This window comes from Nicotiana sylvestris, chromosome 11, assembly GCF_000393655.2.
Source record: "Nicotiana sylvestris chromosome 11, ASM39365v2, whole genome shotgun sequence".
NCBI classification, from domain to species: domain Eukaryota; kingdom Viridiplantae; phylum Streptophyta; class Magnoliopsida; order Solanales; family Solanaceae; genus Nicotiana; species Nicotiana sylvestris.
This window is the reverse complement of record NC_091067.1, coordinates 2,444,902-2,471,974: the sequence shown is the minus strand read 5'-3', so window position 1 is coordinate 2,471,974 and position 27,073 is coordinate 2,444,902. Positions and strand designations below refer to the sequence as shown.

The 27,073-nt window shown below is 36.0% G+C and overlaps 2 protein-coding genes and 1 pseudogene across 5 annotated transcripts in view; 2 read left to right on the top strand and 1 right to left on the bottom strand.

The window, feature by feature from the left end:
- Positions 1-1,984: 1,984 nt before the first annotated feature.
- LOC104235407 (cyclic nucleotide-gated ion channel 17-like) lies at positions 1,985-12,692 on the top strand. The gene is made up of 7 exons (XM_009789166.2): positions 1,985-2,303; positions 3,246-3,801; positions 7,601-7,813; positions 7,947-8,248; positions 8,767-8,878; positions 11,010-11,246; positions 11,594-12,692. Exons 1-7 carry the CDS (start codon positions 2,275-2,277, stop codon positions 12,320-12,322), a joined length of 2,178 nt encoding a protein of 725 aa, XP_009787468.1. The 5' UTR covers positions 1,985-2,274; the 3' UTR covers positions 12,323-12,692.
- A 2,551-nt stretch (positions 12,693-15,243) lies between these two features.
- On the bottom strand, positions 15,244-22,263 carry LOC104235406 (preprotein translocase subunit SCY1, chloroplastic-like; annotated as a pseudogene).
- A 2,280-nt stretch (positions 22,264-24,543) lies between these two features.
- LOC104235405 (uncharacterized) overlaps positions 24,544-27,073 on the top strand; it is a 40,165-nt gene continuing 37,635 nt past the window's right edge. For all 4 annotated transcript variants that reach the window (XR_011403853.1, XR_011403852.1, XR_713180.2 and 1 more), the window contains exons 1-4: positions 24,544-24,782; positions 25,971-26,123; positions 26,245-26,460; positions 26,605-26,787. Coding sequence is in view for 1 of the 4 variants with exons in the window: in XM_009789164.2 (XP_009787466.1) it covers positions 24,585-24,782; positions 25,971-26,123; positions 26,245-26,460; positions 26,605-26,787 (750 nt within the window). In the remaining 3 variants the exon portion in view is untranslated. The remainder of the gene's footprint in view (positions 24,783-25,970; positions 26,124-26,244; positions 26,461-26,604; positions 26,788-27,073) is intronic.

Here is a 27,073-nt window from a genome sequence, read left to right as displayed (position 1 = left end):
AATTATACTCCATGACTTAAAGAATCTAGCTATTATTAAAAAAAAAAGAAAAAAAAAAGAGAAAATTTCAAGGATCAAGGGCTTGTATTAGTATTCGATGATTTCTTTCGTTTGTTTTTGTTTTTTGGTTCCCGCTTGGAGTTCGGTATTTATATTGAGGTCTGATTAAATTCGAATTCATATCGATATCGGAAAGTCCCATATTGGGAGTGGGGGTGGGGTGGGGTGGATAAAGTCGAAATCTCTTATTAATGATGAATGAACACTTACTACTACACCACTACGCTACGCTTGTTGGTTTCGTTATGTTTGTTTTATTTTGTACCTCTATAATGAGAATGTCAACTTTACGTGGTACAGTTTTGATCTTTTGTACCACGTAAAGTTGACATTCTCATTGTAGAGGTACAAAATAAAACAAACATTACGTGTCAATAGGGGTGACAATTTGAGCTCAAACTCATTCAACTCGTCCAACCCGTTCAGAGATTAATGAGTTGGACTATAAATATTTTAGCTCATTGATCTATTTGGGTTGAGCCCAAGTAAACTTATTATTTTTTATAGTCCATTCTGACCCGTGAAGTATCCCAAATACATCCCATCCCATGAAGTTCACCAAAACAAAGGGATCTCAACCCAACTTATCTAGATATTTACTTAGTTGCCTCAATTTTACTTTTTTTTTTTTTTATTTTTAATTTTCTGTCTTTTCATTTTTTTGCACCACCCACCCACCCTAACCCTCCCGCAAACCCCCTCAATTTTCTTTTTATTTTTTTTTTTGTATTTTCAATTTTCTGTTTTTCCGTTTTCTTGCATCCCCTCCCCTCCCTTCGTAAACCCCCTTATTTTTTTTTTTTGTATTTTTAATTTTCTACACCACCCACCCCAAACCCCCTACCCACAATTTTTTTTTCAATTTACACATTTTAAATACTAATTTGTTATTTAAGAAAATATATTTTGATTCTCAAAATAGTAATATAGTATTTATTTAACTTTTACACATGTATAAAAGGTAAAAGGTTTTATTTATGCAAGATGGACGTGGTTCTAAAACATAGGTCAGGTTGAGCGGGTTGGGGTATGACCCATTGTTTAGCTAATTTTGACCCAGTCCATCTTAGCCCAAGTACATTTTGGGCTGGATTGTGCAATAACCTATTTATTGACCTAACTATCTTGACTCGCCCAAATTCAGTCCAACCCGCCCATTTATCACCCCTACCTTAAAAGTTAAAACATGGAATACAAGAAGTGAAAATAGCTGTGCTAAGAGCTAAAATAAAGTAAGAAGTAGAGCTTATGAACTGTAGTCAAAGTGAAATCTGATGGATATTAGGACGGGTCTAGGATTTAAAGTAAATGAGTTCCTACGGCGATCTTAAGTTAATATACATCAATAATATGATCAAAGGACTGAGTTTCAAACTAAATATTCTTATATATTTAATAAATTTCTTAATACAAATACAGAATCTTAACAAAAATTACAGGGTTAACAAATTTCTTAGAAAATATTTTTTGTCCACAAATTTACAAATAAGGAGGCAAAAAGTTTCTATTTTAACACAAAGGTATAGTCCTCTGGTAGTAAAATTATCAATTAGAAAAATTAAAATTAAAAAGAAAAATCAAAATTATCTTTTTCCCCCCTTTTTTCCAAATGAAGCCTAAAATATCTAGAAGACATGAATCCTAATTTATTTTTCTTTCATTATGAGGAAAATTAAAATAAGTAAATAAGTCCACTAGCAGCCATGTCTCTCATTGGATAATTTTTGCTATAAAAAAATTCTACCGGTCCCACAGATGAATATGACATCACACGAAAAAAAACAATTTAAAAAAAATACATTTCATTATTAAGTCCTAGCTAGTTCTGGTCAACATTTCTTGACTAATTGCATCTGCGCCCTTAATTAACTCCAAAATTTAATACTAACAACTCTTAAATATTAAAATAAATTTTCCAAATCTAAAGAAAACCAATCACTAACTTCCTCCATTCACTTCCTCTTCATTTGTCAGAACTCTGCAAATCTTAAAACAGACACTACCAAAGAACTTACAAGAATGTTTTGTTTTTCTCATTTAAATTAAATTCTTGATTTAAGGGCTTTTTGGATATTTTTCAGTTGTAGTTCACTGTTGTGCTTTGCCCCTTTTTTCTTAAGACTTGTGTTTGTGTTCACATTAGAAGGTGGAAAACACTGGAAGAGTTAAAAGAGTTCAAAACCCTTTTCTTGATTTATTGTTACCCTTCTTGGTATGGAGCTAAAGAAGGAGAGGTTTGTAAGGTATGTGATATTTTTAGTTTTGGGGATTTTGTATTTTTCTGTTTTTTATTCTTTGGTTTAGTTTCTGTGATTTGGTAAATTCTTGTGTTATAATTCTGAAAAAAAAGAGATCTTTTTTTGTAATATGTTGAAGAATTATAGTTAAAGATTGGATTTTTATGTTATTGTATTAATATGACTTTGAATTAAGATGGGTTGCACATTTTGTACTTTGATAAATTTTGGTGTAATAATTTGGAAATAGAGATTCTTTTTGTAATATGTTGAAGAATTAAGGACTTCGGGTATTTAAAGATTGGATTTTTATGTTATTGTATTGCTTTTAGGAGTAAGGAGAGGTTTGTAAGGTATGTGAGATTTTAAGTTTTTTTTCTTTCTTTCTGTTTTTTGTTGTTCTTTGGTTTAGTTTTATGTGATTTGGTAAATTGTAGTGTAACAATTTGAAAAAAAAGTGATCTTTTTGTAATATGTTGAAGAATTAAGGACTTTGGGTATTTAAAGACTTGATTTTTATGTTATTGTATTGCTTTTAGGAGTATGTTTTTCTTATTTTTTATGCAAGATATTGAGATAATTCTAACTAAATGTTAGAAAGTTTATGTACTCGCTGAAGGGGAGTCTTGGCGTAACTGGTAAAGTTGTTGTCATGTGACTAGGAGGTCACGGGTTCGAGTCGTGGAAACAACATCTTGCTAAATGCAGGATAAGACTGCTTACAATAGACCCTTGTGGTCCGCGCCTTCCCCGGACCTCGTGTATAGCGGGAGCTTAGTGCTCGGGCTGCCCTTTTTAATGTACCCGCTGCTACTTTATTTAGGTTTTAGCAAATAGACTTGGAACATAAGATGGGCTGGACATTTTGTATATTAATTTCTTTTACTGGAATTTTATTATAAGATGGATTTTCCTTTTTTGCTAATAGTTGATTTATGCATTTGTTAGGTTCTACTCTGGTGAAGAACAACACGGTGGTTTTTTGGGAGGAAAAGCAGACAGTTCAAACCTAGAGAAGTCATCTTCGGGATATAGATATTCGTCTCCTTTATTGAACTCTGATGGCAGATATAAAGTTACCGATACCCTTATGTTTGGGAGGTCTAAGGTGTATCCTGAGGACCACAACAGGTCGTGGAGGAAGCGAATACTTGATCCGGGGAGTGACATTGTAATCCAGTGGAATAGGATTTTCATTATATCTTGCTTGCTCGCTTTGTTTGTGGACCCGCTGTATTTCTTTTTGCCCATCATACAAGGAACTAAAGAGTCGAGTTGTGTGAAATCAGATTTGAATTTGCGAATTGTTGTCACCATTTCCCGAACTATAGCCGATTTTTTCTATCTATTACATGTGTTCATTAAGTTCCGGACTGCTTATATTGCCCCAAATACAAGGGTATTCGGGAAGGGTGAGCTTGTCATGGATCCTAAAAAGATTGCTCTCAGATATTTAAGATCAGACTTTTTTGTTGATCTGATTGCAACCCTTCCTCTACCTCAGGTATGTCGTTCCACTTCATGACATTCAAATCAATACATTTTCTTTCATGTCCATATGTCCAGATATTAGTGTGAATATTATGTATTGTTTTTGTGTACTGGGTTTTATGTGCTAAATTTGCTGCATTTTTCGGCCCTTTGTTATACTTGTCTTGGAGTCAAGGTGGTCAAAATTTTGGTTTATGAGGAACATAATGTTCAATATTTAGTTCCTTCAGCTTCTATGTCCCAATAGACTGTACTCCTTGTAACTTGCTAATATTGGCCAAATTTGTAATCGAAAATGGTATGCACTATTATATGAAAAAATATGGTGTTTTCTTATCCTCACTGTAGAAAAGAATAAAGAAAAAGACAGATATTCTCCATTTCTCCTTTTCCGCTTCCCTCAAACATATCCCCATTACGGAAGACCCCCTCAACACCACCCACCCTCTGTTATGATTTAGCAGCATCCTTAGTTAGGACAAACTCGCTATTTGCAATTCCACTTCTTTTCTCTAGACTCTGATTGCAGCCCCATCTGTAAATTGTAAAATATAAGTACAAATGCTTAGAGATACTCCTTTCTTATTTGTCTTGCTCTTGACTCTCTTGCTATTATAAGTGTTTTATCGATAGGAAAAAAAAAAAGATCCTCGAGCCTAGTTTTAGAGCAACATGAAGTGTTTTACCTTGAACCATTTCGCCAGCTTCTGTAATTACAGGGATTTTTTTAAGAATTTATCGATAGCAAATAATAGGTACTGAAGGTCTTTCGCCCTGCTTAAAATTGATAATGTTGCAATACTAACCCAGTAATTGAATTGCTGCTGTCTTGCTATGCTCCTCTGTCTTATGTAAACAATGTGCGTACCGTCTTGTGCGAGGAGGTCTAAAGTGGTAGTAACTTTTGACGTTTCATTTTCTTATTCTTTAGCTTTTTTATGCACTTATCATTTAATGTTTTGTGATTAGTGGCATGTCTATTTTTAGATATAAAGCGCCCAAACATGGCTTTCTTTTTTGTTTGTATTATGTTCATTTTATGAATTCATTTCCATGAGTTTTATTGGCTTTTGATTTAGTTTCATAAACTGTCTGTAGAACAAATCATGTATGAGTAAGACTCTTTTTAGAGTGATAAGATATCTTCTTTCGGATGTGCTTGAAATGGTTTGACAAGGGGCTATGGGACAGGACAGGGCTAAGGCTCTGATAATTGGAAACTGTTGTGGGTTTAGTTGTTTTTGTCCCTTATGGAAAGTAACAATACAGGTCGCTTTTGGTTGGTTAAGGAATCAAAATGTACTTTTTTCAAATAGTTCAAGGACCTCCAGTGTCATTTGCCTCAAGTAATTACCATGTCTTCTGTCCAGCAGACAAGTCATCCATCTTACATGGCTTATGCCTAACATCTATTGTAGAAATGTGTAACTGATGGTGTAACGTTAAGTTAATATGTTTAATTTGGTTTCACTTGAAAGAGACGTGGATGTTAACCATCTAGATTCTCCACTTCTTTTTGCCACTAGTGTGTGGGATTTCTTCCCAAATACCGGAATGAGATACGATGATATAAAAGGTCTGTAGCTTGTGCTGTTACTGTATGATGGACAATTGAGATGAAGAGGCTGTTTTTGTGAAACCATTTAGTCATGGCAAGTGAAACTACTAATCTGTAGAGGAATAGGTCATGGCACTTTCAAGCACAACTCCTACATAATAAAGAATTGTCTATGTTGGGTCAAAGCCTCATTTGAAGTGCCAATATATTTGGGCTTCCTTGCTTTAACTTAAACAACAACAACAACAAACCTAGTGTGGTCCCACTGGGGAGGGTAGTGTATACGCAGACCTTATCTCTACGCTGTGAAGTTAGAGAGACTGTTTTCGATGGACCCTCGACTCAAGAAACATATGCAAAGAGAAGAATCCATGTAAAGAGAAGCAATAACGATAGTCAACAAAATAAAATAGGCGAAGTAAAAATAAACAACAAGTTGTAATAGAAATCTAATGATAGAGAATACAAGAATACACTATTACTACAGGTAGAAGAGTAACACTACTCACTAACCTACTACCTTATTCCTCGCCTCCATTCCCTCCGATCAAGGGTCATACCCTCGGCAAGTTAAAGATGTGCCATGTCTTGCCTAATTACCTCTGCTCAATACTTCTTTAGCCTACTTCTACCTCTCCTACGCCACATCATAGCCCACCTCTCGCACCTCCTCACCGGGGCATCTGTGTCTCTCCTCATCACATGCCCAAACCATCTCACCTCGCTTCCCACATCTTATCCACCACGGGAGCTACTCCCACCTTGTCCCGAATATCTTCATTCATAATCATATCTTTATTAATATGCCCACGCATCCATCTCAATATCTACATTTCCGGTACTTCCTTGCTTTAACTGACGTAAGAAAATAGTGCAATTACATTGCAATGGCTTTTTGATTTAATGGATTAGGTGAGAAGTACTGCGAAATCTCAAAAAAGGTAACACTTGCTGAGATCAAGCAACCATTTGTCGAGGGATTAAAGCATTTACAACCTTTTTTATTGACTAGAATACCTAAGAAGACACATTTGATAGCCTTTTGCTGAAGTATGTGTTTTCTAGGGGTAAGATCATGAACAAAAGAGGTACAACCAAACACATGTGGAGGAAGTGGGAACAGAGTCTGGTCCGGATAAAAACTGAGAATGGACTCTTGCTCTACAAAACAGAAGGCGTACGATTGATAAAATAACAAGCAGTACTAACGGAATCACCCCAAACACGAAAAAGCTACATAGTTGTGAATGAGTAATGTCCAAGCTTTTTGATGAGATGTTTGTTCTTCCGTTTAACAATTCCATTTTGTTATGGAGTATGTGCACAAGTAGACAAGTTTCATAAACCTTGTGATGAAATAAAGGAAGAAAGAGAAGAAGATAAATATTCTTGGGCATTATCACTGATTAATTTCTTTATGGAAACACCATATTGATTGTTAATTTCAGTACAAAAATTCTAAGAAGTAGAGAACCATTTATACCTTATTTTCATTAAAAATAACCAGACAGCGAGAATATTCAATCAATAAATGTAATAACATAATGTAAGCCTAATGAAGTACTGACACGACTTGGACCCTATATGTTCGAGTGAACAACTTCAAACCTGGAGGAAGCCCTATTATTGGCGTGTTTTGAGAAAGAAGCACGAGTGTGTTTTCTAAGTTGACACGACTCATATTCTAACGAAGATAAACTAGATAGATTCGGAGTACTAGAAAAGGGAGGACATACAAGAGATGTTTGTTGGTCTCTTTATGGCCGGCCTCTATGTAATAATGATCGTCCTTGACATGCAATAAATGTGGCTCACAAGTCACATGAGGGGGCGTATTGAGACATAATATTATAAATTAACTAAAAGTATGTTATCATCTTTTAGAGAGAGCATATTTTTAATTAATTATATTATGTCTCAACATAATCTGTAAGTGGCTTTAAAATTCTTCATCTATAAGCCAGTTGTTTCTTCCGATTCTACTATACCCTACATGACCATAAAGATAGCCTGATTGCAGGCATGTGTACCCCTGATTTTGGACTAGTGATTGTGCCACATATTTCCAATTTCTTGATTCTATTTGGTAGCAGAGTATTTGATGCATTTGTTTGTTAAATGTGGTAGTTTTACATATCAAGAAAATGATAACCCGTTCTTCTAGTTTTATCTCATCATCATCATTGCTTTCAATTTTTTCTCTTTTTACTGGGGTGGAGCAGGGTATATGATGAAAAAGTAATCTTTCACGCAGATGGTTATCTGGTTTATTATACCCGCGACAAGAAGCCAACATGCTAATCATAACAATAATGCCCTTGCGCTGATTGTCCTACTTCAGTATGTTCCCAGATTGTATCTTATATTCCCATTAAGTTCACAGATTATCAAAGCAACTGGAGTTGTGACAAAAACTGCTTGGGCAGGGGCTGCATATAATCTACTTCTCTACATGTTGGCCAGTCATGTATGTAGCTCCAACAACCTTATTTTCAAAATATTGGTTTAAAACCGCTGTTGTTATGCAAGGGTTTTGCTGGTTTTTTTTTTTTCCTTTCTTGAGAGTTTGATGTAACGACAGACTATTTGTTTTTATTTAGGTTATTGGCGCAGCATGGTATTTGCTGTCAGTTGATCGATATACTTCTTGCTGGAAATCAATATGCCAAAATGAAAACAGCTCTACGCAGTGTGTGCTGCGCTACTTGGATTGTGATACTTTTGACCAAAATGCTCGTAAGAGTTGGGCAAATATCACCAAGGTATTTGAAAGTTGTGATCCCGATGGGGATAGTACTTTCAAATATGGAATATTTGAAAATGCAGTTAAAAAAGATGTTGTATCCTCAAGGTTTATGGCAAAGTACTTCTATTGCTTGTGGTGGGGCTTACAACAACTGAGGTAATTTTCCTATGTGGTTGGACAAAATAACAGTGTCATTTACATTTATAATGTTCATATCTAAGTGTTTTCGGTTGTAATTTATTGAAACTGTACCCCAGTTAGACATTTCCGAATTCGAAAGCACATGGTTCTTATCTAGTGTTTTGGCTTTTAAAAAGAGAAAAGATAGAAGTATGCAAACCAGTAGCATATCATATATTACCTCAGCTCTAACTTGCTTGACCATTTATCTGTATAGTCTATCCAGTTTATGAGACCTATTTTATAAGATGGATAACTATGTTATCTCTAACAGTCCAAAAATTCCATAAACTAATTCTATTTCGATTGTTTTGAACTTGAGCCGATACTTCAACAACTAATACTTGTTTAATTACTCTGAGCTTGACAAGATAGCTCTTAAGGATGCAATTACATTGAGAGAGTAAATGTGTCATCGCCCTTCTAATCCCACCTTTAACGAGCCATTTGAAGGAAGATCTGAATTTCAAATCTTTCCTTTTCTTGTGTTACAGTTCTTATGGGCAGAATTTGTCAACGAGTACATTTATCGGGGAGACATCCTTTGCTATACTTATTGCTATTTTGGGTCTGGTTTTGTTCGCACACCTTATTGGGAATATGCAGGTAAATCAAAGGCTCTGCTGCTTTTCATTCTCCCTCTATACAAGCTTGTTTTGGTAGACCTTGTAATTTGTTCTCTTGACTGTTTATTAACAGCATGATCTTGGCTAACACTTTTAGACAATTATAATTTCTGTTCTTGATTTAATATGTGCAAGATTCTGATTGATTGGTGAATTTTCTGCATGCTATTCCTCTTTATAGATTTATATGCCAGTAGAAAATGTAGAGAACTTCTAGAGTTAGAGAAACTATTGTTATTTTATAAATATAATGTTTGATTCATACCGGCTTACGACATAGACGGTGAGGGTTCATATAGCGACCTCAACTTGCTTGGAATGAACGTAGTTGTTGTTATCTTCTTAATAGTGTAGTATATTCTTCAAAACATCTACTTCTTATGTCCCAAATGGTAAACCTTGAGTTGTTCTTCAGTTGTTACTACGTATGCTATAAGCTTGTTCTCCCATGTTGGGGACCTTAATGTTGTGGGAGGTAAAAATACCAAAAATTGAGCAGAAGATTTCAACAAATAGCATGTGTTAAATCATTTTTTACGGCATTGTTTTTATGCTGGATGCTCAACCCAGCTTAATTTTAAACTTTTTTTCGAATTCGGCATCGGTCAAAGATAATTAGGTGAATTGGGGGCCTGATAAATTTCTAAAATGTTGGGGGAACGTATTAACATTTGAAAATATCCCCCTTTTATATTTTCAAATTTTAATTTTTTGGTTCCTTCTCTTCTCTCTCTCTCTCTCTCTCTCTTCATCTTCTTCTTTCTTCTCCTTCCTTCTCTCCTTCTTCATCTTCTTCTTTCTTCTCTTCTCCTTCCTTTTCTCCCTTCTCTTCTCCTTCCTTATCGTCTCTGCAATTTTTTATTCTTCTTTTTGTGTTTGTTGTGAGGATTTCTGGAGAAATTTTGCGAACATAGATTTTCGAAACAATGGAGGAAATTCTGAAGTCCGTTAAAAAACATCTGAGAATTGTTTAAACAACATCAAGTTGTTTATTTCAAATAGCCCAAGAGTTGTTTTAACAAGGTTGTTTAGTTCAAACAACCAGGAAATGTTTAAACATTCTCAAGTTGTTTAGTTAAAACAATCAAGAAATGTTTGAACTTCTGTTAGTTGTTTGGAGGTGGTGGAGGAGGAAGCGGGGGTGGGGTGGGGGGAAGCGCAGGGTCGGGAGAAGGGCCGTAACCCAAGGGGGTGTTATGGCTTATTCTATGACTCGAAACCATGACCTATAGGTCACACGGAGATTACTTTTCCATTCTCATATCATTCTATTTGGGTATAACCCAAATCTTGTGATTAAATGAATAATATTAACCATTCTTCTCTATTTGTAACATTAGTATTAGCAGTTTTACTTGCATATCTTTTTATTGAAGTAGCTGATTTATACATGATAGGAGTTAACTAACTTCATATAGTGTGTTCTCTTGCCATTCTTCTTTTCTTTCTTTTCTTTTTTGAGGCCATTGCTCCTTTTACATCAAGTTTCTTCCTTGTTTTCTATTTCTTTTGTTTTTTATTTGGAGGTTTTGTGTGTGTGGGGGGGGGGGGGGCAGCGGGAGAAAGAAGACCGTGAAAGTTCTATCGGAAACAACCTCTTTGCCCTTCCAGGGGTAGGGGTAAGGCTGCGTACATCTTACCCTCCCTAGACCCCTCTTGTGGGAAACTACTGGGTTTGTTGTTGTTGTTGTTGTTGTTGTCATTTAATGATTTTTGGTTTATTATATGATAAATAATGTTTTAACTCTAGTTGGGTGTGAACTGGACAAGTCCCGTCTTCCCTTGGTAGGTAACGGCTCACATCCCCCTGAATCCCATTTGTACAAATATCCATGGGATCCTGGCTTGTTTTCCTTGAGGGAGGTCCAATGTGGTGCAAGTTGTATATAACCTTACAACTTTGTAATTAACTTCTCATATCTGAAAAAAGGGGCAACTCGGTGCAAAAAGCATCCCGCATTCACGCATGGTGGGGGAAGGGCCGCAACCCAAGGGGGTGTTATAGCTGATTCTACGGCTCGAACCCATGACCTATAGGTCACACGGAGACAATTTTACCATTCTCATATGATTCTATTTGGGTATAACCCTTCATTTTTTCTTGCATGTAGACATACCTGCAGTCTTTGACGGTGAGGCTCGAGGAATGGAGACTCAAGAGAAGAGATACTGAAGAGTGGATGGAGCATCGTCAACTTCCAGAAGATTTGAGAAAGCGGGTTAGGCGTTTTGATCAATATAAATGGGTTGCTACTAGAGGAGTAGATGAAGAGACAATTTTGCATGGTCTGCCTACTGATCTTCGTCGTGACATCCAACGTCATCTTTGCCTGGACCTTGTCCGACGGGTATGATTTTCCTCCATCAGAACTGATTCTTTCCCAAGTATTCATATATTCATCAAAAAAGCACGTGCCCAAATGGTAGCTTCTAAAATGATAAAGACACTTGTATTGTTGGTTTATTTTCAACTTCTCGAGTCTGTTCTCAGTATGAATCACTATGGCACCATCCTTTTTGGCGCTGGTTTCTTGCATTAAAGGGCTTACCACTTCATATAAACACATTTTTATGTCGTCACTTTTTCTATTAGTGTAGGACAGATGTTTGTTGATTCAGTGCAAGTATATAAGCATTTGTTGTAGAGGCATTTGCTTGTTAAGCTCATTTCACTTATTTTGTTATAACTGTTTAGGTTCCATTTTTCTCCCAAATGGATGATCAATTACTTGATGCAATATGCGAACGTCTAATCTCGTCCTTAAGCACCGAAGGCACCTATATCGTCCGTGAAGGAGATCCAGTTACAGAGATGTTATTTATCATCAGAGGTAGGCTCGAGAGTTCTACTACAAATGGTGGTAGGACTGGTTTCTTCAATTCCATCACATTGAGGCCTGGAGATTTTTGCGGAGAGGAGCTACTCGCTTGGGCTTTGCTTCCAAAATCAACTGTGAACTTGCCTTCTTCAACCAGAACAGTCAGGGCTCTTGTTGAAGTGGAAGCATTCGCGTTGAGAGCCGAAGATCTCAAGTTTGTCGCTAACCAGTTTAGACGTCTTCATAGCAAGAAGCTCCAGCATACATTCCGGTTCTACTCTCACCATTGGCGTACATGGGCAGCATGTTTCATACAGGCTGCATGGAGGCGACATAAGCGGAGGACAATGGCGAAAGATCTTGCAGCATTGGAATCATTTGCTCTGGACGACAGAACAGTCGATGAGACAGAGCAAAGTGAAGAGCAAGATCAAGGTAACGCTAGCTCAAATCAATCCCCGAGAATATCCCACCTTGGAGTCACAATATTGGCTTCAAGATTTGCCGCAAACACAAGAAGAGGAGCTCAAAAGCTTAAAGATGTACGTTTGCCAAAATTACAAAAACCTGAAGAGCCCGACTTTTCAGCTGAGCCTGATGACTAGTAACTTGCATCAGGTAGATATATCATACAACTAATAGTTTCACTCAGATATCGATACGATGACCAATCCTGAACTTGAAGTTTTCTTACACGAGGATCATATTTGTACGTGTGGAAAACATGATTCTAGAATCATCGAATGCTATAAGCAGGGAAGTTTTGGCAAGGGAACGCGGCGCCTTTTTTTTTTTTTTGGTGTTAATGTAATTGTATTTAATAGTAGTAGGTTTTTCAGTAGCAGGATGCTCTTCTGTACAATATAAACTAAATAACTTCTTGAGTTATCTGTAAAAGCTCTCTTTTTAAGAGTTGCTAGTTCCATACTACCAGTAAATAAGCATTTTATTCAAATTTTACTGTGCTTAAACTTACAGACCTTAGCTTGTCGTCGTCCTCCTTTTTTTTTTGGTGGTCCTTTGTCTCAGGCTACTCTGTGTTATGCTTATACAATTATTCCAATTATTTATACTAACTAGTTATGTTGGGGTTATAATGTCGGGGTCATTTTATGGGATTAATAATAATGTATGGATTCGAATGATAATGAAGCTTGCCATTTTGGTTATTTGGACGAATCCGATTGGGCCGGCCTTTTTGCTAGCTTTTTCATTATGCTGGTTCAGCTACTGCATATGCTTGAAATATGAAACCCATTGGTAGGTAAAACTATGGGATTCTCTATCTTCTCATGGTAGATAATCGATCGTCTTTTATTTGGAGAGTGAATAGTTTTTATAAGTCAAGTCAATAATAATAGAACTGGAGGAGTGAAAGAAACCCTCTAACAAGAGGATTTAAGCTGCTAACTCTAAAAGATTTGCTATCGAATACTTTCAAAGACAATGCCCAGATCGTTACGCTTTTCGTGAGGGTTGGAACTTACCTGACAAGAAATTTCGCTACCATAGGACCGTCATAGTTACAACTGTTGTTTAGGGGGGTTGCGGTCACCTGCTCCCCTATCATCAGGTGCCAACTTCCTTGACCTTCCGGCACTGGGCAGGCGTCAGTCCCAATACGTGGCTTTACAACTTTGTGGAGACTTGTGTTTTTGGTATACAATCGCCCAAGTTTGTTATGAAGTGAATAATAATACATAGAATATTATGCAAGGATTACCTACCATATTGCTAATACATGTATTCGTATTTCAAATTTCATTCCGCATAAAATAATATTATAAACTTCTGCATAATTCAATACGGAATGTTGCATTAGCTATGCGAGGATTATTTTTTTCTTATATGACCAACCAAATGATGCATTAGTTATGTAAGAAATGTCTTTTCCTAATCCTTCAACCAAACGATCCACTATTATCAACCTTTAATTAATCCAAGCCAAATAAGCCTTGAAAATCAAGTTTCTTTTTGTTTCAGGCTAGGAATGGCAGTTTTGAAAAAAAGATTATGTCCTTACTTGAGTTGTCTTAGATCTATTTTTGCAGTTGCATTTGTCAAAATCCATCCCTACAATGTAAATTGAAGACAAGTTCTCTCTTCTTTTGCTATTGATAATGGCAGTGGAAAACAAAAACTAGAAAGCACCTTCATGAGATAGTTAATTACAATTTAGCGTCAACAAGGACAGCCTGGGGTACTAAGCTCCCACTATATTGGTATGACCTACGCATCCTTACCTTGAATTTCTACCAAAGGCTGTTTTCGCGGCAACTTTTATCGTTGCATCAAAACTCTCCTTTAATTTCTAGTGTCAAATATAATAGCAAATTTAAGGCGACTAAGATTTTGTTTTTTAACTTTTTCGTGATGTATGACATATATCTATTTTTTTTCCTTTTTCAATATTTTGTTACCACCCATAGTTACCACCTTTGCCAATGGAAACAAAACCATGACCAAAAGAGTTGATCAAGGTTCTATTAGTTCATCAATGACTCATAACTATATCCTATTTCTTCATAATACCTACTAAACCCAGGGGCGGATTTACAGTGTACTGAAGGGTTCACGTGAACCCGTGTTCTTCGACAAAAATTGTGTATATTATATGTATAACTTATATAATTTGTCTAAATACTACATTTGTGAACCCATGGTTAGAATTGTTCTGTTGGTTCACTAGTTAAGTAGTTGCAATTTTTCCCTAAGGACCATTGGTTGATCCTTATTGAGCTCATTTATTCTATATTTTTTATACTTCAAACTAGTGGTGAACCCATCCTCTAAGAATCCTAAGTTTGCCCCTGACTAAATCTTATACCAATCAACAAGCTTACTTAGTCACTTTACTATTCCCTATCCCTTAGTAATCAATTTGCTTTCCTCTTAAGTCAGCTTATTAGGGCAGCTCGGTGCACTAAATTCCCGCTATGCGCAGAATCCAGAAAAAGGTCGGACCACAAGGCTCTATCTTAAGTCAGCTTATGCAGCGCGAATTTGAATTAGATGGAACAATAAATTTCAAATACCGAAAGGCGTGAATCACAATTCCTTTACTATCTCTTTACACTGCTCATCTCAGATGCATAAGCAACTACTTATTTTCTTGAAAGGTTTAGAGAAAAAATGTGCACCTGAACTTAACAAGTCATTTATCAGTTGTCACATACTCCAATATAAACTTTTTTGAGACTAAGGGGTCATTTGGTTGAGAAACAAGACATCTCAGGATTATCCCGGGATTGTTATATCACCCTCTCATAGGGATAAAAATAATATTACAATCCCGGAATTAGCTATACCATGATTTTATCCCAACCAAACATGGGATAAACTCATCACAAATTTAATCCCGGAATTAATTATCCTTTATCCCTCGTACCAAACGAGCCCTTAGGTTTCACAGTTTCCCTCAATTTATTTTTCAGAAATATGATGAGATCCCATGTATAATCCAGGTAACTTTATTATTACAAATAAAAGAGAAACTTGGTGAAAGAATCAAAGCTGAACTTTCAAGTGAGATAATTTGAAAAGGGAAATTAACTAAAAACAAAAAGTAAAACACAAAAAAGATGGCAGTTTTGTGCCTGCATTTTACACAGATCTAAGAAACATGTACATCTAAGTTGTTAATACAGAGACTACTAGAATACATTGATTAAGAAAAGTAGGAGGCAGGGGAACCAAAAGTAGATGCTCTCGCGTCCGGATCAAACATGATGAACTAGTTTGTATTCCGGCTTTTATGTTTTCTTTATGTATTACAAGCTCATTTCTCCAGCTTTAACCAGATGCCGCGAATCAATATTTATTATCAATGTCGTAAAACTCTATGTTCTTGTACTTTTGAGATATAATCTCTGCTTGCACTTTCCGTGCAGTGTCTGTAGCACAACCAACGAGAATGAGCACTGACGTCCCTGCAAAGCCCCGGAAAGCAGTGAGGTGTGTTGCTTGTTCAATCACAGCAGGGCCAGCAGCAAGAACCGCCAAGAATGCAGAACCAAGAACTGATATCCGACTGAGCACCTGTAAATAGATCCCCCATTTCAAGGCATAAATCAAATGACAAAACACTTTCCTCTTTAAACCTTTAATAAGATTAACAGGTGCAGCTATTCATATGGTATATATGCACATCAATTACTTACCTATTCTAGAAGATTACGTATACAGGAAAAGGGACGCTATCCTTTACTAGAAAAGAAAGGGAGAAGTAAGTGAAATCCCACTACCAAAGAGATTGGTGGGATGGATAGTATCCCTCCACCTTAACCAAAGATCTCTGCCTCGAGCTTTGAGAATGGAGAAACTCCGGGTAGAGAGCGCTTCCCCATTCAATGGGCGTTATGCGGCACACATTCAGATTAATCGGATTAGTGGTTTCAAACAAAGGATGGTTTAAACCAAAAAAGAACCCGTAAATCCAAATCATCTCGTCAAATACATCTTGCTGAAACAGGATGGGCGGACTCCAATCAAGAGACGGAGATAGGGTTGCTAATCTAACTATTAAAGGTAATATATGTGAACCTCAGACAAGGTATTTGAGTTGTATCTCCAAATTAACCTGGATAAGTGTGGGAGGTGACTAACGAAGAGGTGGATGATATACCTTATCTGCCATTATGCGATTCAACTAAAACAACATACCCAGTGTGATCCCACAAGTGAGGTCTTGGGAGGGTGGTATCTACACAAACCTTACCCCTACGTTGTGTGAGGTAGAGAGGTTGTTCCAATAGAACCTCATGCGGTTGTAGTATTAAAAATCTGCATACAAGTATTACTGATGCAACAAGGAGAAGTTATACAGGCTATTGACCTTTCCCGATACAGTCACTAAGGGAATTTATACAGGCTGTTGATGTTTCCTGATAAAGTGACTGTTTACGTACTTTTGACATCAAAATGGCAGGGATTCTCTGGAGGAAATAAGATAGTTTCTAAGTCAGATAAATAGCTAAATCGATTCCTTCGGTAGACTGAGGTCTTAATTTGAAATATTTGTAACTTCGTTATACTGAGTCCATAGATTTTCCAATACACCTTACTGAAGTAATGATATTGAGCGGTCAATTCATTCTCTTCCCCCCAAAAAAGAATAAGTTTTGCTCATTTTCAGATCAAAAGAGTACAGAAGTTTATGATTTTGTCGTTCATTTCATATATCATTATTTTTCCATAGAAGCAGTAATAAATCTATGGTATTAATGGGACACGCAAACCTTTTGTATCAAAATTTTATGATTTGAGCCCAGAAGTATATCAGGCTTGAGGAGATAGGGTCTCTCATGTTGCATAAACTCGCGTGCACTCATGTATATCCCCTTATGGGCGCATTCAACTTTCACCAAGTCTCACTATACGGCGAAAGAGTTATGTGAAATAACAATACTCATTTACCACGTCATACCACTTCAACATGTGTTAACATATGGGTCTTCAATTTTCCCTGGAGCTTTTTCTTTCTTTCTTATTGTTTTTCCTTATCTTCGCTGTGAATTTTCCAGAGATCTTTGTAACTATCGTGAATTATTAACTATTGCAATTTCTAGTACTTTTGTGTAGTTTTGCAAATACGTATATTTACTTCAAAACTTTGAAAAATGTATGTCCGAATTCCCACCGAAAATTAGGTGCTTTGACCCTTGCTCTCCAAACCTATTCATATAAAATGGGACGGATGAAGTATATCTTATATAAACATATAAATAAATTTACGGTTTTCTGATATCTCCACTAAAACACTGAACATGCCTAATGTCACTATAAGAAAGAGCCTACATCCTGCAAACAAAAACAACATAGCCAGTGATTTCCCACAAGTGAGGTCTGGGAAGGGCAGTGTGTACGCAGACCCCTACCCTGGGGGCAGAGAGGCTGTTTCTGGTAGACCCTCGGCTAATAGGAGCCTACGTCCTGCAAGGCTAATAATAGAGAGGTTTGTAGTTTCTTAGTACAATAACAACTGAGTAATATAAAAGTTGCAGGGACAATTTCACATTACATGTACCAGGTCACTTATTTATCCCTGTTATGAAATGATGGGCGAAGAGCTATATTCAAGAGTCAAGATAGGCATTAAGCAGAACGAGAATATGTTTTTTTTTGGGGATTTTTGTGAAATTAAGCAGAAAGAGAATGTGATTATCAATGAAACCAAAGAAGGCAATAATACCGTCTTGATGAATGCCGCTGTGCTTTTACCCGGTCGAACAAGTGGGATTGATGCACCTTGTCGCTTCAATTGTTCGTTGACATCATCGGGGTCCAATTGCAGGAATGTATAATAGTAATTGAAGAAGGCAATCAATAAAACGTTTGTGGGAGATAGTAAGAACCTACAAAGGAATATCTATTTAGTCAAAAGCCCTCAAAAGTCAAAATATTATAAAGTGAAAATAAGTCCACACATGCACAAAGAGAAAGAAATGCACTGTCAGCAATCTTTTATGCTGAAAACACAACCACCATTTTTTTATCTTTTACCTTGCGATCCAAAATGACGGTCACCACAATCTCTTTGGAGAGAAGAGTTGGAATATAAACCCACGTAAAATTAAATATTCCTACGTTGTGCAAGGTTTTAAAAAGCATACTCTACCTATTCCATCTTAGGCAAGTCACTTTCCGGCCTCTATTTGCTCTATCTTCTACGTACCACTAACTCAAAAGTATTGCAGGTTTTACAAGATTAAACCTCTTCGTTTAAGGATAGTCGTCAATTTGTTTCAAAACTTTAGTACATCAGGACATGAATTGAATATGCACTATAAGTTCAAAGGTAGTCGAGTTTAAGGCACAAGCTTTATTCAGTGAAAGTGCACGTGAAGTGAGGAAACTGCACTATCTTTTACTTACCTCCAGGGTTTAAACCTGCTGCAGCCTTCCTCAGGAAACCGACACCAGTGAAACGTGCCAGAGTGCCAGGAAGGGCTAGTGATGATGTAGAGAAAATAATCGGCATTACTCCTGTACTGTTCACCTGCTCATTGTAACTATAATCGTAAGTTGTATCTAAGAAGGATCATAATTTACTAATTGCAAAAGAACTTCACAGCACGCTTCCATCACAAATATAGGATTAATGTGAAATAATGGGTCCCCTTGTCCCTAAGCCGATGTGGAAACTCAACACCCCTTCGCACACCTAATTTTGCCAACTGGAGCGTGACCAATATAATATGGGGGCCAACATCAGTGAAACAAAGAATTGGGATGAGTCCGGCTCTAATACCAATACCATATTGAATTGTGTGACCATCTTATCTAAAAGCTTAAGGTGTTAGAGAAAGCACACTTTTATTTACTTAGTCTCTTCAACGTGCCCCTCACGTGCAGGCTTCATTAATTTTTTTTCATTGGCTGCATTTTTTTTTGTAATAGATGGCAGTGAGACTCGGACCCAAGACCTTTGCCTGCTCTGTTTGATAAAGAAATGAACCTTAGGCCTAACTCAACCGAAAAAGCTAGTTTATGAGGTGAAGATTGCTTAAGCCATATAAAGCGGCCAAGTACCCCATCCCTTAGCCGATGTGGGAGACTCAACACTACTTATCGCATGACTAACCACTCATGAAACAGCAGGAAATTTAAAATCAATAGCTAAGTAATTTCTTCCACAGGGAAACAGATTTCAACCCTCACTCTTCTCATCCAAAGAAGAGTTGATGGCCCACTCTTATTTAGCAGCACAAGCCTTCAAAACAAACTAATGAAACAAGAGAAAGAAGGATACTAACTTTAAATGGTAAGTATGCAGATTTTTGAAGTCCTCCTCCTGTTCTGCCACTATACCTTGACGCATAATTTAGCGGAATTTTCCTCTCTGCTTCCTGAAAACCTTGGTTGAGAACACTGTTAGCAATTTTTCCCTCAACGGCATGACAAGAAATTAAATGCTAAGTAACCTAGACATAGGAACATACCTGTACATATACAATGCTAAGGACTAGCAAGAAGAACGAGACTAGGATGCCAACGAGCCCAACATAATTGCCATCTTGATATGCCTGTGCAACTGTCCTACCAAAGGATGCTGGCAAGTAGGATATGATATTTGTAAAGATCAAAAGGGATGTACCGTTTCCAAGTTTTCAATCAGTGATTCGCTCCCCAATATATGTCGTAAATACGGAGCCGAGACTCAAGAGAACAATAGAAGAAATTGCCCACTGGGTACTGAAGTCATTGACATAAGGACGAAGGAATAATACTTGGCCAATTGCCTGCCGCAGAAATCAAAGATAAGCGTAATTTGCCAAATTGACTCTGTATTTATGCATGAACTACAATTCCTCAATTACAATGTACAAGTGAGAATCAAACTGAAGCAAACTACTAATACTCAATTGTGCACGAAATATCTCATATAGAGAATGCTTCTTCATTCAATTAATACTCCTAGGTTTCATCTAATGTGGCGGTGTTTGACTAAGTACATAATTTAAGAAAGAAAGTACGACTTTTATAACTTGTGGACTTAAACATGCCATGATATTTCATTGGCTATAAAAGATTGTCATTAAGGGTAAAATAAAACTTTAAAGTTAATTTCTTTTCAAATATAAATAAGTGTCATCCTTTTTGTCACAAGCTAAAAAGGAAAGAGTGTCACATAAAATGGAACATGGAAAGCAGAGGCGAATCCAGGATTTAAGCTCTATGGGTTCATATCTACTATTTCTTGCAATTTTAGTGAACTTTTAGACATAAATTTATGCTTCGCGTCCAAAGTACTGTGTTCAAATGAAATTCGGTACCGATGCGTTGCATTCGACACTGAGGGAGAATATCAGTTTTTCTAGGAAAAACAATATTACCTGTACTACGGCAAATCCAACGGAAGCATAGCGAGTGTACTGAAGCACTTTCTTTCTTCCAGCTTCACCTTCTTTTTTCTGAAGGTCTTGCAACTTGGGGTAGATTTGAGCAAGAAGTTGAAACACAATTTGTGCATTGATGAAGGGAACAATACCTAGCGAACATATTCCAAGGCGACCTATGCCTCCACCAGAAAAGGAATCCAAAGTGCTTAATATACTATTCTCATCTAAATTGCCAACAAAGGCCTCCCGATTTACTCCACCAAGCGGTATATAGATTCCGAGTCGTGACAAAGCCAAAAAGCCCAATAGCTTTAAAAACTTTCCTGGTAGTGGGCCTTTGAAGAAGTCACCAAAATCAATGCTAGTATCTTCAATGGCAGCTGTCAGTGACAAGAAACCCTAACCAAAGGCTAAGATATGCGAGTGTAATCAACAACATAAAAACTCAATATCGTAAATAGATAGCCTACCTGCGAACCCTCGAGCTGATGAAGTTTTGTCTTTCCTAGTATTTGAGGAGCTTTCAAATGTCTCAAAGAAAAAGCTCACCAAATCATCCCATGACGATTTACCTGAATTGATACCCAACGGATCAAATACTGAACTATCACAGCTGGAGAAAGAGGATAACAGTCAGAAAGAAGAAAACACTAAAGATTATGGAAATTGTTGCAAAAATAATTAAATTAATGAAAGCATGTAATGCACTTAGTAAGTCAGGAATTAGGCGAACTTCGTCCATTGTAAAATAAAAGAAACTATTTAATCACATTATTCTACTGCAAATAAACAGGCTTACAAGTTCCATCCTAGCAATAGCACCATTGTACAATTTGTCTAAAACAAACCAACATCAAGATTTGGGAATTATTTTCAGGGAAAACTAATTCAAGACAGTATTTCAAACTCAACATGAATTAAATAATACAATCATAGAAAAAACAAAAAGCAACACGGAAGTCTTAAATTCCATGAAATTAGAAGCTCTAAACAGGAATTATCACAAGAAACAATCAGAAAGTTCAGGACTTTTTTCGAAAAACAAATGAATGAAATGAAATTAAGTACTATAACCCCAGATAAAGTAAGTAAACAATTAATAGTTGTTTACTATAACCGTGATGTCCGGGCCAGCTTGCACATAACTGATTAATTACATGGTATACCTGCTACCTTCAACCAGCACTCGTACCACATTACAACAAACAGTGAGAAAGTTCAAGTCTTTATCTTGACAACATATTTTACGAATAAATTAGAAGTTCTAAACAAGACCCATTACAGCAACCAGTGAGAAAGTTCCAATCTTTATCTTCAAACCATATATCAAATTGAAATATTTATCAAAATTGAGTAAAATTCAAAGCATATAAAAGCAAAAAGAACAAAAGGGTATATTTTAATTTCAAGAATTTGTACCTATTTGTGGAGTGAAGAAGGCCAAGATTCCATGTTGGGGGAGAGGTATTAGTGGATTTTCTATTGAAACTGAGGCTGCTAGCTTTACAAATTGGAGTGAACCTATTTACCTTTAGAGAGTGTAGCTGCTTGGAATTATTATTATTAGTAGAAATGAGAGAATTGAAGAGCAGAGAAGAAGAAGAAGAAGAAGCAACTTCTCTGACTGTTATCAACATTATTATCCTCACACAGACACACACTCCTTTTCTTTTTCTATACCTTGTATCTTGGATTTTATTTATGGATATATTAGAAGCTCTTGTAGTTTGAAGGGTAGTACGACTTTATTTTATCAGCTGTTTCTTAGTTATATAGTTTGTTGATGATCATTTAGGTCCCTATAGTTTAGAAATATTGGTTTTAGGCTTATCTAGTTTTGATAAAATTGGAATTCACCCATCAGTTTTTTACTCTCCAAAAAATTATCTTAAATCAAGTTATTTGAAATATAACTTTTATTGATTGATTACAATACTTATTTTAAACTAATTAAAGATCACCTCAAACGTTGTTTTAAATGTCAAAACCCTCCTAACTTAAATGCTACTACAACTTTTCTTCTCTCGCCTCTAGAGATGTGGTGAATGAAAGACATTCCTCCCCTTACGGCTTGTTTGGATGGTTGTTACCCGTAGTATTGTAATATTACTTTAAATATAATTTTTATTTTGATTGTTATTTAAATTTTATTATACATATCGTTAAAAGTGTCACTTAATATAATAATGAATTTGGTATGACGACGTTGTTACCTTACTTTTTTCTCTTATCTTGCCTCTTCCTTGTTATTAAATAATCACATTTTATCCTACTTTTTTTAATAATAATTCTACTCTGTATCCTACTTTTTAAATAATATTGTAAGTTTATTCTTCATATTGTTAGTGTGTGACAAATGCTGATACGGTACAATATAATACAATACAATACGATATATCATGAAACAACATGTAACAACAATCCAAACAAGATGTTAGTTAAAAGTTTTTGGTTCCCTTATGAAAGTAATAAATAATAAACTTTCTATTATGGAGTGCCATGGACGGATTTACATGGACTCAAGCGGTGTCACGGGACATCGCTTCGTCGAAATTCTTTACTACATACACACATATATATAAGATAAAACCATTAAAAGTAACACCACTTGTATCGAAATAGCTCAATAGTCTAGCGGTTGATATCTTCAAGTTTGATGTAAAAGGTCTTTGGTTCAAACTCCCTTAGCTCCACAAAATATTTTTTGACATCGCTAGAAATCATGCACCAGTAATATATTGAATAAACTTGCAATATTATAAAGACAAATTATGAGATGGTATATAAAAAGGTAGGGTAAATGATAAAATAAAATTATTTAATAATAATGAAGGGTAAGATTGAGAGAAAAACACAAAAAAACGACGTGACCACACCAAATGTCGTAACATAAAGTGACACATTTTATTGTTATGTAACGACGAATTTAATGATACGATACATTAAAATTTAAGTAACAATCAAAACAAACATTGTATTTAAAGTAATAATACGATACGATACAACTGGTAACAACCATCCAAACAAGCTGTTAATGGTTGTTTGCAATAAGATTTTCTTTTTCACCTCACGTATTTTAAAGAAGATGACAAAATAGTCTCTTTGTTTACGGGTAAGTTTAAAATATTTTTTTGAGTATTTTTGGTCCTTTAAATTTGTTAAAAATACATATTTGATAAAACATAGAGGACTAAAATTGGTTAAGGTACATTTTTGAAGAACTATTTAAATCAACCCCTAAATATAAGGGACTAGTTTTGACATTTTCTCACTGGTGGTTTAAGACCACGCTACCATAGTGCTAAAACCCTATACCTTTGACGCCACTCCTCTATTTTGCCATATTCCGACCACTCCAGCCAGGGGTGTTCATAAAAATCCGAAAAATCGAATCAAACCGACCAAGAAAACCGATATTTTTTGGTTTGGTTTTGGTTTTGAAATTTAAAAACCGATCAAATTTGGTTTGGTTTGGTTTTGGTTTTAATCAAAAAAAAAACCGAACCAAACCGAATATAGGAGTGACTATTTTAAATTTATTATTACACCTATATATATGTATACTTTTATACAAAATTTCAAAAATTTTATAGTAAATGTTAATCGTTTGCACTTTTAGAACAGTTCTTTACCTTTACATTCTAGTTTGATTGGTAGTTTTTTTTTGTTAAGTGTAAGAATCTATTCATGTTAAAAATAATATATTTTTAATTGAGTTCTTAAATTATTCATCACTATTTGATTCAATTATTATCAATATATCTTGGTAAATAATAGATTTCTCAAAAGGCAATTGACTTGATAGTGTTACGCTGAAAATGTGGTCGTTGAAATATGTATGTCTTATATTTAAGAAAAAACCGATAAATAACCGAAAAATTCGAAAAATCGACGTAAACCGAATCAATAAAAAACCGACTTAATTGGTTTGGTTTGGTTCTAATATTTGAAAAACGGACAAAATGGATCTCAACCGAACCATTAACACCCCTAACTCCAGCTATGGAGTTATAGCTTTAACAAAAAAATGGAACTAAGAACTTGTTTCAATTCTTCAAATATCAATCAAACAATGTTTTTATCAGTCCCCATTACCCAAAAATCCAATTTACTTCCAAATTCTTTGCTCAATCCCTTTAACTTTTCTTTCCCAACTATAAAAAACTGTTCTTGCAGAGCAATTGCTAAAGGGTCCATCGTTAGCTCCTTGAAAACTCAAGAAAAGGTTTTTTTTTTTTTTTTTTTTTTTTTTGCTTATTGGGTTCCTTGTTTTTTAGATGAAATTTCAATGCTATTTACTCTACTTGACATTTCTATTTTTTTTTCTTCAAAAAAATATTCTTTTTATGCTTTTAGTTTTTGTGCTGGATTCTATGTTTAGCAAGCTTTTACTGAAGAATCTGGACGAAAAAACCATGCCCATGTATATATTTGTTAGTTACGATGTCAATGGGTATATTGGTATACGGGTACGTTTCTGCTTTTAGCAAATTGTTAAGTTCAGGCAATGGTGGGGTAAAATAGTTATTTCGATTTGGTGAAAATTAGTTTTCTATGGATGTTTGCTTGGCCTCTTTTTTTTCCTCCTTGGGCTGAGTGTCCTGGTGTCCAAGCTAGCTTGCTCGCACCTCATTCTACGGGGTACCTGGCGACCTGCTACCTCTTACCAGGCGCGGATACTGGGTAAGTGTGTCCGCCAAAGCTTGGACAGATGGTAAGAAATCACTTAGTGTTCTTGCATCCCCACAGTTCATTGACCATTGTTGTGTTTTTCTTCATGTGCTTCTAGGAAACCTATGTCTCTTAAACTTTCTGCAGTTTATGGAAGAGACTAGTCAATTTGGTGTCTATAAGGGAATTGCATATTTGTAGATACTTATATCAACAGACTTTGTTTGGCTATCTTGTAGCATGTGCTCTATGGTAATTCTTTTTATAATGGTGATGTTCAGGCCTGTTTGTGTGTACCTCAACTATTTCATTGGGTACCTGTTAACTCTTACCAACACAGGTATCGAGTAGCTTTGCCCACCAAAGCGTGGCCAGAGAGGAAGAAATCATCTAAAGTTCTTTTTCTCTGTTGGGATTTGAATTGTGGCCTTTCATAGTTTTCATCCCACTTCACTGGCAGTTAGGCTACACCTCGGGTAATTGATAATGTAAGAGTAGTATCACCTGCTCGAGTATGCTGCAATGTTAAGCACACTCATTACGGTACCTAAGGCATAAGGTTGCTCTTTGTATGTGCGTGACTGCTGTATGAGTGCCTTTTGACAAGTTCATATTTGGTGTACGGTTCATCAGTACTCAACTCATTTTCTTATTATTGTTTTCTGGAGCGATGGATCTTTTCTTTTCTTGCAGGGGTTGTTGTTATATGATTTATTGACATCATATCCTTCTAACTTCTCAGGTCAAAGGGATGTCTTCTGATCATTCTCAAGATCTAGAACTCTCAAGTTTATCAGCTCTATGCCCATTGGATGGACGTTATTGGGGTAAAGTCAAAGAATTGGCTCCTTTTATGAGCGAGTTTGGCTTAATTCGTTTACGCGTTTTGGTTGAGGTTGTTACTTTTTCCCCCTTGACCATCTGTCACTAAAGTCTAATTTCAAGATCATTTGCGTTTGGAATTTTTCAAAAAGATACAAAGTTCTACTAATCTGTTGATGTCTCTGTTTTGTCAGATTAAATGGTTGTTAAAAATGTCTCAAATACATGAAATCTCTGAAGTTCCAAACTTCTCTGAAGGAGCTCAGACATTTTTGCAAAACTTGATTGATGAATTTAGTATGAATGACGCCTTGGAAGTTAAGAAGATTGAGAGAGTCACGAACCATGATGTGAAAGCAGTTGAATACTTCTTGAAACAAAGATGTCAATCACATCCAGAGATAGTTAAGGTATGGATAAATCTCTGGCATATTTTACACGTTCATCTTCTTTCTAAGTAGGAAATTAGAGTTAAAGAGATTTATGTGAAAACTATCGACCCAAAATCTTTATGTGATGTAGCTAACTCTGAATTTATCTTGTTTCTGTGGTAGGTGCTCGAGTTTTTTCACTTTGCTTGTACATCTGAGGACATCAACAATCTTGCCCATGCATTGATGCTAAAAGGAGCTTTGAACACGGTCATTTTGCCAGTCATGGATGAATTGACTAGAGCGATCTGTGACATGGCCAAAAAATATTCTTCTGTTCCCATGCTTTCTCGCACCCACGGGCAGGTATAATTTTTTCCCCCATACATACTCTAGTTAGGTGTACTTTGAATAGGTTTTGATACGAGAAGCTTAACCTCTGAGAAAATGGTGGTCATCTACAGAGGCGTAGCCAGGATTTCAATTTTATAGGTTTTGGATTTTAGAATGATGACTTCAAGTGCTAATAATTGGGTTCTAAATTTAATATTTGTACATATTTTGATGAAACTTCTTAACACAAATACACTACTTGAACAAAAGCTACCGGGTCCGGCCGAACCCGTAGAGGGGCTTCTAGCTCCGGCCTTGG

Bases quoted from the DNA above. Each gene is read 5' to 3' on its own strand.
- LOC104235407 (XM_009789166.2), top strand. From the start codon at position 2,275: ATGGAGCTAAAGAAGGAGAGGTTTGTAAG. The intron at 2,304-3,245 runs GTATGTGATATT...TGCATTTGTTAG, and splicing joins AAGAAGGAGAGGTTTGTAAG to GTTCTACTCTGGTGAAGAAC. The intron at 8,879-11,009 runs GTAAATCAAAGG...TCTTGCATGTAG, and splicing joins ACCTTATTGGGAATATGCAG to ACATACCTGCAGTCTTTGAC.